At 35.3% G+C, this 15,530-nt stretch overlaps 1 protein-coding gene across 1 annotated transcript; it reads left to right on the forward strand.

Annotated features, from left to right (window-relative positions):
• The first annotated feature begins 1,196 nt into the window (after positions 1–1,196).
• On the forward strand, positions 1,197–2,032 carry LOC120214071 (rhodanese-like domain-containing protein 10). Its single transcript, XM_039212068.1, has 2 exons — positions 1,197–1,692; positions 1,756–2,032. Exons 1-2 carry the CDS (start codon positions 1,232–1,234, stop codon positions 1,952–1,954), a joined length of 660 nt encoding a protein of 219 aa, XP_039067999.1. The 5' UTR covers positions 1,197–1,231; the 3' UTR covers positions 1,955–2,032.
• The last annotated feature ends 13,498 nt before the right edge of the window (positions 2,033–15,530 follow it).

The following is a 15,530-nucleotide window of genomic DNA, read 5'->3' on the forward strand; positions in this document are numbered from 1 at the left end:
CGGCTAAAGAAGAAGAAGAAGAAGAGAGTTCTCTAGAAAGTCTTTCTTTCATCCTTCATTTCCCACGTGTAAATATATCTCCCCAATTTCACATTTTTAATTCATTAAATGATCAAATGACCATTTTTCCTTCCATTTATCCTTCTTTGATATTTAGTCCTACACAAAATTTTCCATATAATTCCCTAAACTATTCAATTTATCTACTTTAGCCACTAAATTCTGAAGGTTTACAATTTAGTCACAAACCCAATATTGAGGATGTTACACTGATAATATATTTTTTAATAAAATATGTCATATATAAAAATGTTATTACTGAATTATCTTAAAATTTTTATATTTTTATTATATTTTATGTTGATATTTATATATCATAGTATTAATTAGTGCAAATGTAATTTAAATGTTATATTTTTAATTTACAACATAATATTCAAAATGAATATTTTATCTCTTCAAATCACTTTTTAACAATAATCTCAATCAATTAAATTTTGAACTCTACTTTTAATAAAACAAAATTAAAAATTATTTTCTACGTCACTTTTAAGAATCACTTTTCGAAAGACAACATAATATCTAAAACGAATATTTTATCTCTTCAAATCATTTTTAACAATAATCTCAAATAATTAAATTTTAAACTTTACTTTTAATAAAACAAATTTAAAAAATTATTTTCTACTTCACTTTTAAGAATCACTTTTCGAAAGTAATTTCAAATTATCTCTTAGGATTGGTCAAACAAAAAATACATTATATTCAAATTGTCCATACAATAAAAACAAAATATTTAATATCATATCATATCCAAGTATCCGAACTGACATTTATTGCTTGAACTAATATATAGACGAAAGAATGAAGCAAGTAAAACGGTGTTAATAGTTAGAGAACCAATTAAGCGACGATAATAGCATAAGACAATATTATTTTTTCTAAAGATTCTAGATTGAAGTAGTTGTTTATGCAAGGCGTGTGTATTAACAATAACTAAAAAAATTATTAATATATATTATCTTATAATCATATGATGTTATTAAAATAATAATTAATTAGAATATTTTGAAATTTGAGACTAGTCTAGAATTTGAGCCATAACTTGAGTACTTTTGATGTAATTTAACTCAAATTTGGAAGATAACGTCGTGGGCTCCAACAGGCGAAAACAAAGAAAAACAAGTGAACGAGCAGAGACGACTGATATTTTTTAGGATAGGAAACAAAAATGGCAGTTCAACTGAACCACTTCCGGTCATCTTTGCTGAAGCAAGAGAAGCAACCGAAGCCACCTTTGTTCACGTCCTATAAAACCAGAACCATTAGGCTCAACACCGCGGCTTCAAGCAGCATCCAACAGCTAATCCAGTCGGGTGAAGTGAAACCCATACCGCCAAAGGACGCAGCAACAGCCCTGAACTCCGACGGCTTCAAGTTGCTGGACATTAGACCGCAGTGGGAGCGAGAAAAAGCATATGTTAAAGGGTCACTTCACGTGCCACTCTTCGTCAAGGACACGGACAATAGCCCCGTTACTCTTTTGAAGAAATGGGTTCATTTTGGGTACATTGGCTTGTGGACTGGCCAAAACCTTACCATGATTAATCCTGATTTCGTCCAAGAGGTTGATGCCGCTGTCTCCAACGACAGGGATGCTAAGATGCTCGTGGCTTGCGGTGAAGGCCTAAGGTAAAAGCTTCATGTCAGCTTCTTTGTTATTGGTTTTTTGGGTGATGCTATTGTTGTGCTTAGGTCTATGATGGCGACTTCGAAGCTATACGACGGAGGATATAAGAATTTGGGGTGGTTGGCCGGCGGATTCAATCGTTCTGCGGATAGTGATTTTCCGGAAGTGGAAGGGCCTGAGAAGTTGCAGTACGCTACGATTGGGGGTGTTTCGTATTACTTTCTGAAATTGCTGCTCCTCTTGCAAGCTGTGGGCAAAGAGTAACTGGATTGCCATTGGGGGTGTTTCGTATTAATTTCTGTTGTTTTCATTTGGATAGAACGGAATTGAGGTAGACATTTCCAACTTTTAGTTCATATAAACAGGCTGATATTTACTATTTAGCAATGCTTCCGTCCCAGTGTCTATTATGAGTTGAGCTTTTCTAACATTTTTTTCTGAATATTCTTATAATTTTGGTTCGCCACTACAATTCCATTTAGGGACGGGCATGGGTTGGGTTTAAGCCAACCCGACCCGACTCAAAAAATTTACATCATTCACCCGACCCGAAAATATATACCCTCTATCTATGATGGACATGGTTCCGACCCGACCCCATTGGGTTGGGTTTAAAAAAATCAGTTCGGGTCGGATTCGGTTTAGGGTGAAAAATACCCGACTCGACCCGACTTGGAAAAAAAAATAGAAGTTTACCTTATATATTTAAGAATAATTATTATAATACCTATAATACTCCCATTACAACCGGAGATATGGCTAGATGAGTGGTTCTAGAGGAGGGGTTTCATGCCTGATATAATTTTTTTTGAGAAAATAATCTCAATGACCAAAAATGCCTTATAATATACGATTTTAACTATTTTTTTTTTGGATTTGCCAAAATGACCAACTAAATCGCAATGCGATCGATAATTCGCAACGCGATCTCCGGTATCGCAAATCAGTTTCCAGATTCGCAACGCGATTCTGACTATCGCATTGCGATTTTCCAAATTCGCATTGCGATTTTCCTAATTTGCAATGCGAATACGTAAATCGCAACGCGAATTTGGAAAATCGCAATGCGAATACGTAAATTGCAATGCGAATACGTAAATCGCAATGCGAATACGTAAATCGCAACGCGAATCTGACTATCGCAACGAGATTCTGACTATCGCAATACTGAATTTCAAATTCGCAACTCGATTTTTGAATTCGCAACAGGTTTTAGTTTCGCAACACAAATGTTTTGGGTATATAACTACGCAGCAGCAACAACTCATAACCTAAATCCCTAAATCGCAACTCATTCCATCTCCATCTATCACTCTCTCCGGCGACATCCGTTCCTATATCCAACGACATCCTTCCCCATCCGGCAACAGGTTTTAGTTTTGCAGCTCGTTTGTTTAGTAAATTAATTTATAATAATGAAATCATCTAATGTTGATCATGTTTGGATAGATTTGTGTTTTGGAGGGTCATGGAAGAATGTTCATGATGTTTTACAATATATGCCTTTACCCATGAATCTTCAACTAAAACTGTCATTAAAAAAGTTAACTTATGAAACTCTAATGTTACGTGTTGCAAATAAATTGAATTTAGAGCCCCTAAGTGGATTTAGGCTATCTTATCAGAGAAATGGTAAACTTTATTTGTTAACCAATAATGAAGATGTTGAACGATCCATTTCTTACATTAGTGTTTCAAGTGATGATGTTACATTGTATGTTGTTGAACCTAGAAGTAGTGAAGTTGGGTCAGTAGCGGGTAGTAATCAACTAAGTTTTTCAACCCCAGTTTATGGTGCTCAAAATTTAATGGTTCCACCACAATTTCATCACCAAGCAAATATTGTTTCACCACATTTCCAATACCAAACACAATCTCAAAACCCACAACCTTTCCCTAATCCAAATCCCAATCAACTTTCAGCACCAAATTTCGGTTTTCGTATTGACCAGTTAGACGATGATGAGCCAACAAAAAAAATTGTGATTACTAGTCAGTATTCAAAATTTGATCTTGGTCAATACCCGGACTTTGATCTTGGTCAATACTCGGATTTTGATGATTTTTCAGAAGAAGAAACAGACCCTGCGTGTAATGATTTTGATATTGGTCAATACCCGAATTTTGATGATGAAACAGTCGTTGCCGAGGAAGATGTTATTGATGATAATGAGGAGGAAGTTACGACTGTAAATGAACATGTTGAACATCCATTATGTAATTCATATAACACTGAAGAAGAAAAAGAAGAAGAAGAAATTCCCAAAGAAAAGTCCCCGAAGAAAATGCCACGGGAGTATAACTGGAACATGCCAGAATTACTTCAGATACCGGAAGAAGAGTTGGTAAAGATAGCAGTTGATTGTTACACAAAAATTATTCGTATCAAGAAAGATGATTGTTTTGATACAAAGGAAGACTTGAAGATAGCTTTGTATACGAAATGTGTGGAAGATGGCTATCAACTAAAAGTTAACAAATCAAGCAAAGATCGTTTCAAAACAAGGTGCATGATTGACAAAAACTGTACGTGGCGTATGATTGCAAAGAGGATAAAAGATTGCGAAATGTTTCAAGTTAGGACTTTTATTGATAAGCATACATGTTCAAGAACCCAAGTTTTTTCTCACCATAGACAGGCAAACAAAAGGTGTTGGGTGGTTTTCTGGCTGAGTTAATGTTTTTGAATGGCAGAGTATATCGGGGACATGAAATTATGACTGACATGAATGCTCGGTTTAAGATTAGTATCTCATATTCTCAAGCTTGGAGAGCCAAATGTTATGCCTTGGAATTGTTGAGGGGGTCGCCAGAAGCATCGTTTGCCCAACTGTAGGCTTATTGTCACAATTTAAAGTTGAAAAATCATGGGTCGGTAACTCATATCAAAACAGATAGATCAATATAATTTTGTTGACTCATTTTTGTTAGTTACATGCATTTCACATTTAAATGATTATATTTCTTGTGTATATGATTTTGTAGATTCGTTCGTTTATTAATTGCATGCGCCCAGTTATTATAGTTGACGGAGCATATTTAAAAGGTCGATACCTTGGAGTAAACTTATTAATAGTAGTCATGGATGCTAACAATGGGATACTGCCAATAGCTTATGGGGTTGGTAAATCTGAAACCTCTGATTCATGGACATGGTTTATGGGGCATCTTAGGGATTGCATAGGTCCTATAAGCAATCTGAGAATCATATCTGATAGGGCAAACTCAATTGACAACGCTGTTAGAAGGTGTTTCCCATATGCTTTTCATGGACTTTGTGGTGTTCATTTGTATAGAAATCTAAAATCAAGGTCTGCTGGTATAAAAAATCACAAATGGACATACTGGAAGGCTGTAAAAGCTTATCGGGAAGTGGATTTTAATAAGCATATAAACTGTTTAAGATGTGTTTTGCCTCAGTGTGCTCAAACACTAGAAGATTTCGGGTTTGAAAGATGGTCAAGAGTACATCAACTTGGAGCAAGATATGGTTTCATGACGTCTAATAGTGCAGAATCAATCAACGCTCTAAGTCGTCATTCCCTGAAATTACCCATTACTATGTTAATGGAGTTTTTTCGAGCCTCTATTCAACAGTGGTACTACAAGAAAAGAAACTATGCATGTATTATTTCTTTAAATTCGTAACTTATCATATATTTTACTAAGTATTATTTATTTAAATTTACAGGAACATTGGAACATCGTGTTACACCATGGACTGAAAAAAAGATAACGAAACGTGTTGTGAAGTCAATGTCATGGAGAGTTGAACCATGTTCAAACACTTTGTTTGAAGTACTGGATAATAACTTAAATGGGCTTGTCGATCTAAATGCAAAGATGTGTAGTTGTATGAAATGAATAAAAACTCTGGTTATCCGTGTGGCCATGTTATAAAAGTTGCTCTTCATCTAAACCAAGATGATTCAAGCGCATACGCTATGGATTGCTACACTACAGAAGTATATCGACAGACTTATGTCAAGATTGTCTACCCTATTCCACATCCTTCTGAGTGGGACATACCAGATGACTTACAAACAATTTTGCCACCAACCATGGACAGAAGGCTACCTGGCCGACCAAAAAGTCACGATCGTATACCGTCTAAGGGTGAAGAGAAGAAGAGATCGACATGTAGTCGGTGCAAGGAAAGTGGTCATACAAGGTTGACATGTGGATCACTAGTGCCATCACAATCATCTTTTCCTCTACCAAAATATGGATCCTCATCAAAATCCCAATCACAACCGGCTTCACCTTTTGGGACTGTTAACTTAGGTGATTTTTAATTGCAAACGTTGTATTATGTGTATATTATGTGTGAACTTTTAACATTTTCAGTTAGGCATGTATTAGTAACTTGAGTTTGAACATTGCTATGATATGTTCAGTTGTCATCACTTATTAGACATTCATTTGACTATCGCAACACGAATATGACTATCGCAACACGGAAATGACTATCGCAACGCGGAAATGACTATCGCAACGAGAGAATCGCAATGCGAAATGAAAATCGCAAGGAGTGAATCGCAATGCGAAAATGAAAATCGCAACGCGAAATTAGTTTCCGTTGCGATTTTCATTTTCGCATTGCGATTCACTCATTGCGATTTTCATTTCGTATTGCGATTCTCTCGTTGCGATAGTCATTTCCGTGTTACGATAGACTGTTTTGTATTCAACATAATGCAGATTGAAATCAACAAATCAACTATTACATTTCAATCAATTAAACAAGCACAAATAATAATTATGTACACATCAATTAAACAAATCAACATTTACAAATCATCTTTTACAAATCAATTAAATAATCAAAATAATAATAATAAGAATTATTTCCTCATCAATTATTGAATCAACTTTTGCACCCATATATCCATTTCACGCAGCTCACTTCAGGATTAACCTGCAGAAACCAAACATTGAATCAACAACACTTTCTACACATCTAAAACCTACAAACAGCAAATTATTGAATTCTAGCTACTTAACCAAACATTTTCAAACCAAAAAGTGTATATATGTTTAACAACACTTGCATTTGACTTACAAATTGTTTATGGACACTTTCATAACGCGGATGCAGGTAGGCAGTGTCTCACATATATCGCTCTAGCCATAAAATACCGAAACCACAAGCCTACTGCACCTCTATCTCTATCGGTGGGAGGTAGAAAATGTGTACTTCCTGTCGTCAAACGCTCCAAGCATATGCATACGAGAGGACCACAATCCCCTCTAGCTTCCTTCGTTTGTTGTGGTGCGGTCTCGTCTCTGATAACTGTAACATTGAACTTCTTTGGCTTCTTGTTTCCAGAATTAGTCAAATAATTAATTGCATCCAAGAATTTAGCCAAATAAGAGCTCAATCCCTTAATAATATCTCTCAAATCAGACAATAATATGTAATTTATCATGCTGTCATATACTATTTTCTTTAGGGATGGGAGCTGAAGCTCGACGATAAGCCAATGAGTACGTTCCCAAACAGGGATAAACATCTGCATCGAAATGTAATAATTCAAATTACGCACTTATTTATGAACACCTTTAAAATATTTAAACAAATATATTAACCTTATCGACCTCCCACCATGCAGGATAAAGTTTAGCTTGTCCATTAGCCAACACATATGATTCCTGTCGTTGATTCTTCAAGTGAACTACGTGAAAAGACGTCGGCATAATTGTATATCACGTTTTCTTTATATTTTCTTCAATTTCCTTACAATTAGAAGATGTGTCACCCATGCATCAATATGTTGTTTTACAAAAAAAGACATATATTAGTGAATTACATAAATTTAAAAAAAAAATAATCAAACTGAAATATAAGAAGAAATATAAGACTTACCCCCATCGAAATAGCCGTTGTCTTCAACCCCTAATAATACACCCCACCAAGACCGTTCAATCAACAAATGCATATCATCGTTGAGTTTGTATATATCAGTGTAACACCTTTGGCTCCGCTCATGTAGATAAAAATCAACTGCGGTCTTAGCCCAAAGGGTATTATCCAGATTTGTTTCCGGTAGTTGTTTCCTCTCCACTTCATGTGCCGGAATGGTACTGGCCGGTAACTTATATGAAAGCCAACAGTCATCCATCATGTCCGGCACGTGAGGGGGCTTCTCAATAATTCGATATATTACACCGTGTGAATCGGGCTCTAGAATGTTGGGAGGGACCTCTTCAACGATGACAGTGGCCTCTTGAACGGTGGGATGGGACTCTTGAGGGATGATAGGGGCCTCTTGAATGATAGGGGAGGCTTCTTAAACGATGACAGGTGAGTCGGGCTTTTTCTTACGAATTCTTTGCACTATTGGGGTGAACGGAGATGTAATGGCACGTGCACGCCGTCTGATGCGTGAACTCTGTCTTGCAAGAAAAACCCGACGTAGAGCATCCACCTTAGCGGGCCGCTAAAAATAAATTAATACATAAATCAGTAAATAAACAGACATGATATTAAACAGTGAAAACAAAGACAAATATATTTCAAACTTGCACGGTATTCACCCAAGTCATTATTATATCATTGTTCACAAAATGCATCAGATAACATTCCATAAGTAAGAACTTATATAAACATTTAAAAGGACAACATATAGGTTTAGTGCAGGTTCAATGACAACATAAAGAGTAGTAGTTTATTCTTGAAACTTAAATTTTCAACACTGTGAAGTTAGTATTTGTCTTTTGGTTGAAGTAATGCAATTCATTCAAGTTTCAATTTGCAGAAGAAGAATAGAATCTGAAACTTAAAATCGCAACGCAAAAATGACTATCGCAACGCGAATTTGACTATCGCAATACGAATTTGACTATCGCAATGAGAGAATCGCAATGCGATTTTCATTTTGCATTGCGATTCTTTCGTTGCGATAGTCAAATTCGCATTGCGATAGTCATTTTCGCATTGCGATAGTCATTTTCGCGTTGCGATTTTGTTGTTGCGATTTTCATTTCGCATTGCGATTCTCTCGTTGCGATAGTCATTTTCGCATTGCGATAGTAAACTATTCTTCTTCTGCAAATTGAAACTTGAATGGATTACATTACTTCAACCAAAAGACAACCAAAAACAAATACTAACTTCACAGGGTTAAAGAATAAACAGTTAAACAGTATTGGCAGCAACCAAATGAATTTACTAAGCAGTCTAAGTGAAATTACGAGTAAATTTATCATCAAGTTAAATATGAAAAATATTAAACTTACATCATTACGTAGAGTATGAACCTCGTTCTGCAACGATGCTACAATCTCACATAGAGCTGTTACCTCACCACGTAAAGTAAACACCTCAACACGCCATGCACCATTGTCATCGCGTAAAGTACCGACCTCCTCACGCAAGGCATTGACCCCATTACGTAACTCCCATAACTCATCCCGTGGAGGTGGAGGTGGAGAACAGGGAGATAAACGTCGTGACATCTTTGCCGGTCACCTATAATGAGGTGATGGTGGAGAAGAGGCTCGATGATGTGACAGAATAGGTGATGACTCTCGTTGTGGAGGTGTATATTTGGGTCGATCAGGTGATGGCTCTGGGTGAGGTGATGGCTCTCGAAGTGGTGGCTGCTCATCATCTGTGCCATCAAAAAAAGCTTACTAGCTTGCCACCAATCAGTGGCAAGCTCAGCTTCCGTGGTTGTCAGCCTCTATAATGGAGTGTTGGCCTCCTAACAATATAAAAGCTCAAACAAAGTTAAACGTGTACTAGTAATAACTTGTTTATAAACATATGGTAGTATTTGTGTTAACTTACATTATTTATTATAGTATACGGTAGTAAATCTTCCCATTGCTGCAAGGACCGTTTCCTCTTCCAGGAAATAGCCCTAGGAATATCATTAGAAGTTTTTAATGCATATGTCTGCATGGCGGGAAAGGCCTAAAATATCCAAATCTACAAACAATATAATAACAAACATTAGTAATTGTTAAAGAATTAATTATAATTTTGAAAACATTATATAAAAATTACTACCTTAAAGGCCCAAATATAGCCTGACGAAGTGTATTTGGAACCATCGCCATGCAAACTTTTCCGATCATCAAAGGCAGACGACAACTTATTCCATGTAGCTCTCCATAGATACGAACCCCACGGAAACAGGTTCCATGCATTTAGGTCTTCTACCAATTTAATTAGATCATTAGGAATAGGTTGTCGGGCCTCTCTGCCTAAAAAGTCGGCTTGCAAAAGTATTAGAAGGCATACTCGGACAACATCGACGTCATCTATCCGAGTAAAACCATCTTTCTTATTCAATAATCTCGTCAAGTCTTCCACGTGTAAATTCGACAGCTCAGGAAAAACCCGGGAAAACCATGATAGGCGGGTAATATGTCTAGTGTACCGATCTAAATCATCGTGTCCGAAGCGTAGACCGGTGATTAAGCAAAACTCCTCCCGCCCAAAACACGTATACGTCGGTGGAAAATCAAACCATATCTCTTCATCACGACATTGTATAGTCTCTGGTAGATCGCTAGTCATGGTTTGAAGAAATAGATGGGTCAACATAGCATCTCCACCCGGATGTTGTACTTTCAGCCATGGCCCGAAGCAAGTATCCTCAAATATTTTTCTTTGTGCAGGTGAAAGCTTTGACGCAATTGTTTTGGCTAGGCTTACTTTATTTCTTAAGGTCAATTGAGCCGAATAAAAGTTCTGCAAAAACAATAAACATACCAAGTTAGATATACCAAAAACTATACTGTGAAGATATAACAAGAACAATAAACATAAAGAGTAGTAGTTTATTCTTCAAACTTAAATTTACAACACTGTGAATTTAGTATTTGTCTTTGTTTTTTGGTTGAAGTAATGCAATTCATTCAAGTTTCAATTTGCAGAAGAAGAATAGTTTCTGAAACTTAAAATCGCAACACGAAAATGAAAATCGCAACACGAAAATGACTATCGCAACGCGAATTTGACTATCGCAACGCGAAATGAAAATCGCAACGACAGAATCGCATTGCTATAGTCATTCTCGGTTTCAAATACTAAAATTGAAAGAAACTTGAATGGATTGCATTACTTCAACCAAAAGACAAAACAAAGACAAATACTAACTTCACAGGGTTAAAGACTAAACAGTTTAGCAGTATTGGCAGCAATCGAATGAATATAATAAGCAATCTAAGTGAAATGGTTAATATATTATTGAAAACACCAGTAAACTTATCATCAATTTCAATATGAAAAACCTAATAATAATGCAAAAATTTCAAAATAAAAATAATTAAAAAAACTAACCCTCGGTGGTTGATTTGGTTGATTTTCCATTTCTGACCGTGAATGATTTCGCCGGAGATGGAGACTGATATCGTCGGAGATGGGGACTGATTTCGTCGGAGATGGGGACGGATGTCGCCTTAGAGAGTGAGAGATAGAGATGAGACTGAGTTGTGATTTAGGGTTTTAGGTTATAAGTTGCGATTACAGGATATACTGTGGACGGTTCAGTGTTCTGATATATTAATATATTCGTGTTTGGAATTTAAAAAAAAATACGCGTTGGATACGAATGGCGCTATGTAAATCGCATTGCGATAGTTAGATTCGCGTTGCGATTTACGTATTCGCATTGTGATTTACGTAATCGCATTTCGATTTTCCAAATTTGCGTTGCGATTTACGTATTCGCATTGCGAATTAGAAAAATCGCAACGCGAATTTGGAAAATCGCAATGCGATAGTCAGAATCGCGTTGCGAATCTGGAAACTGATTTGCGATACCGGAGATCGCGTTGCGAATTATCGATCGCATTGCGATTTAGTTGGTCATTTTGGCAAATCCAAAAAATGTTGGTTAAAATCGTATATTATAAGACATTTTTTGTCACTGAGGTTATTTTCTCTAATTTTTTTAGGTATTAGTTTAAATTTTAGTTAGTAATTAAATTAAATCTATTATAATTCTAATAGTTTGTTGATTTAATTTGTTTATATAATAATTACTATGGAATAAGATTATTAATGACTAAATTTATTTTTATATACATAGAGTATATTTTAATTTTTAAAATTGTAAGAGAAAAACTTGCTTAAAAAATAAAATTATTTCTATAATTTTTACAATTATTAAAATCTATGTTGCAGAGATAAATTTTATAAAACGCGAGTATATATAAATAAAATCTTAACTAGACTTTATTTTTATTATTTGATGGAAGTATTTAGAAGATCACTTAATTGTTTTGGATTTAGATACCAAAAATGATAAAAGGATTTAAAATTAATCACGTTTTGTTCCTTACCTTTGTTCTATCTCTATGGATTATATCTCGTCCAATTATGATATTTTCAATGACAATAAAATATATAATTTCATATATTTGTATGATAAGATGAAATAATTTTTTGATTGAATTAGATTTTTATATGTAAGATTCATTTGTTCGTAAGACGATTTAAGAAAAGAATCTCAACTAAGACTAGTTTACGATGTATAAAGTTGTTTTTGATATCGAAATTAAGTTAAAATCTAATAACCCTTGTAAGATTATATCTATTGATACGATTAAGATTAAGATGTTCAATCACTTGATGATATAAAGTATATTTCAAAATTGAGAAGAAATTTAGTATCATTGGATACTCTAGATTCAAAAATACAAATACTTTATTAAAGTGGATTATGAAAATTTACAAAAACTTTCTAGTTGTGATTAAAAAACAGAGAAATAATATCAAATTCTATGTTCTGCACAATTCAACAATTTTAATGGATGCAACCATTATTTCCTTCTTCATGTAAGGAGACAACAATAATAGTGAAAATGTCTTGACTCAATCAAGAAAAAAGAATATCGTATTGATTGTAAGACAACCATTAAGCATAACAATTTTGAACAACTTAAAAGAGTTCAATCTTATGGACATAATAAATTTGAGAAGTAAAATATAATTTAATTTATTACATGAATCAATAATATTAATGATGGTATTGCTTATTTAAGCTTGAGTATGACTTGGACTTAGTTGACACTCATTAGTGATTAATATCCTTAAGGGATTTTGTGGGAAGATAAAAGAATGTGTTTAAGGTGGAGAATTTATTCTCTAAGATGAATAATTAATTTTTTGTTTTGTTCGGATTTTTCATTAGTTTTTTTTACCTCGATTCCTTTTGAAATTAGTGTCAATATAGAGATTGTTAGAATATTTATGACTCGAATTTCATGTGACCCGACTCAAAAAATTGCATGGTATAACTCACTTGGTAAAGATCAAATTTAATCTTCAAAATTGAGTGGTCAAATTATTTTTGTTGCGGAAGACGGCTATCGGATAGAGCAAAATCGTAACTGATAATTTGAGAAAATAAAAATGAAGATAAAAGAGACACAAAATTTACGTGGAAAATCCCTAAAAATTTAGGATAAAAACCATGGGCAACGGTAGAAGAATTTCACTATGAGAAAATAGGAATTACAACCTCTCTCGATCTACCAAGGAGAAAACAATGATAATTCTCTCTAGATAAAAAAGGAGATAACAACTCTCAAGAAACTCTCTAAAATCTCTCTAGTATTGGAAGAAAACTAGAATGCTTTGGGATGATTTTGAAGCTATATGAGCTAGGGTATTTATAGTTGAAACTTAAGGACTAATCTTATAAATACCCTAAATTACAATGACTAAAATTAATTATCACATTACCCAATTTCAACAAAAATTATGTGCCTAATTTTTGACTTTGACAAAGCACCATTTGGTACCTAATTTTGTGCCTAAATTATTTGACTTTTAACAATCTCCCACTTGAAGATTTGATTAGAATAATCATATCTTCACACCATTCTTTCTACCTTGTACCTTTATGTTGCTTACGTTTCTGACAGGCCACAGGAGGATCGACACCAGGTAAATTTATCAGCGTTGATCGCCTTCGTCATGAAATCTGCTATGTTGTCTTTGGTATGGATCTTCTGCATATCTACTGTCCCTTCTTCCACCTTTTCACGAATGAAATGGTACTGAACTCGTATGTGTTTTGTCCTTGAATGAAATGTTGGATTCCTTGCTATATGCAAGGAGCTTTGACTGTCACAAAACAGAGAGACATACTCTTGATTGTGCCCAAGCTCCTCCAATAGCATCTTCAACCAAATTGCTTCTTTACTGGCTTGTGTAGCTGCTACATATTCTGCCTTTTTTGTGGATGTATCCACAATTGACTGTAATTTTGAAACCCAGCTTACAGCTCCACCAGCAACTTTGAACACATATCATGTAGTAGATTTGCTTTTATCTAAATCCCTTGCATAGTCAGAATCTACATACCCATTGATTAGTAAGTTTGATCCTCCATAACATAATGCAACATTTGAGGTCCCTTTGATGTATCTCAGGATCCTCTTTACTGTATTCCAATGCTCTTTGCCTGGATTCGCCATGTATCGACTAACCACTCCCACTGCTTGTGCAATGTCTGGTCTTGTACATATCATAGCGAACATTAAACTTCCCACTACTGATGCATATGGTACTCGAGACATCTCCATCCTCTCTTATTCACTGCTAGGAGTCATACTAGAGGATAATTTGAAGTTAATAGGAAGAGGGGTAGAAATTGACTTACAATCTTGCATGCTAAATCGTGACAAGATTTTCTTAAAGTAATTCTTTTGTGAAAGCCAAATCTTCCTATTACTTCTGTCTCGGTGAATTTGCATCCCTAGAATCTTGTTTGCTAATCCCAAGTCCTTCATTTCAAATTCCCTAGCCAGTTGTGCCTTCAATTCTTCAATATGGTCTTTGTTGGGTCCTGTAACCAACATGTCATCCACATACAACAGCAATATAACAAAATCGTTATCACCAGACCTCTTGAAATAAGCACAAGGGTCTGCATTAAGTCTGTTGTATCCAAGGCACATAATGAAGGAATCAAATCTCTTATACCAACACCTCGACGCCTGCTTTAGACCGTACAGAGATTTGTTCAACCTGCAAACCAAGTTCTTCTTTTCGTCTTCTTCAAAAGCTTCAGGTTGGAGCATATAAAATCTCTTCTTCAAGATTTCCATGAAGAAAAGCTGTTTTAACATCTAGTTGCTCTAGATGTAAGTTCAATGTAGCACACATTGCCAAAACTACTCGAACTGTTGTTAGTCAAACCACAGGAGAAAATATTTCATTGAAATCAATACCTTCTTTTTGAGCATATCCTTTGACCACCAGTCTTGCACGATACCTCTCAACTTGATCGTCACCATTTCGCTTGATTTTGAAGACCCATTGGTTACCAATTGGCTTCCTTCCTTGTGGTAGTGGCACAAGGTTCCATGCATTATTTTTTATGAAGGGCTTCGATTTTTTCTTGCATCGCCATCATCCACAGTGAAGCATCTGAGTTGTTTATTGCCTCCTGGTATGTTGATGGCTCACCGTCCTCTGTTAAAAGGCAGTATGCAATATTACCTTCTATAACATAATCTGAGTGCCAATTGGGACGTCTTCTCACACGATCTGATTGACGAGTTGTTGGAGCTTCAGAACTCTCTGGTTCTTGTTCATCATGTGCTGGTTCTGCTTCAAAAGAATCTCCTTCTTCAAACTCTTTTTTCACATGTATCTGAGTAGTCTCTGACTTTTCAGCGCTATGATCGTCTTCTTTTCTTTGTAGTTTATCTTCTAAAAAGATAACATCTCTACTAATGATCACTTTGTGGGAAGTGGGATCCCACAAGCGATACCCCTTTACTCCATCAGCATACCCCAAGAATTTGTATTTCCTGGATTTTGGATCCAACTTTGAAATTTCTTGGGAGTTGTACATCACGTACACTATACTTC

This window comes from Hibiscus syriacus, unplaced genomic scaffold, assembly GCF_006381635.1.
Source record: "Hibiscus syriacus cultivar Baekdansim isolate YM2019G1 unplaced genomic scaffold, ASM638163v2 tig00110050_pilon, whole genome shotgun sequence".
Classification (NCBI taxonomy): Eukaryota; Viridiplantae; Streptophyta; class Magnoliopsida; order Malvales; family Malvaceae; genus Hibiscus; species Hibiscus syriacus.

Bases quoted from the DNA above. Each gene is read 5' to 3' on its own strand.
- LOC120214071 (XM_039212068.1), top strand. From the start codon at position 1,232: ATGGCAGTTCAACTGAACCACTTCCGGTCATCTTTGCTGAAGCAAGAG. The intron at 1,693-1,755 runs GTAAAAGCTTCA...TGTTGTGCTTAG, and splicing joins GCTTGCGGTGAAGGCCTAAG to GTCTATGATGGCGACTTCGA.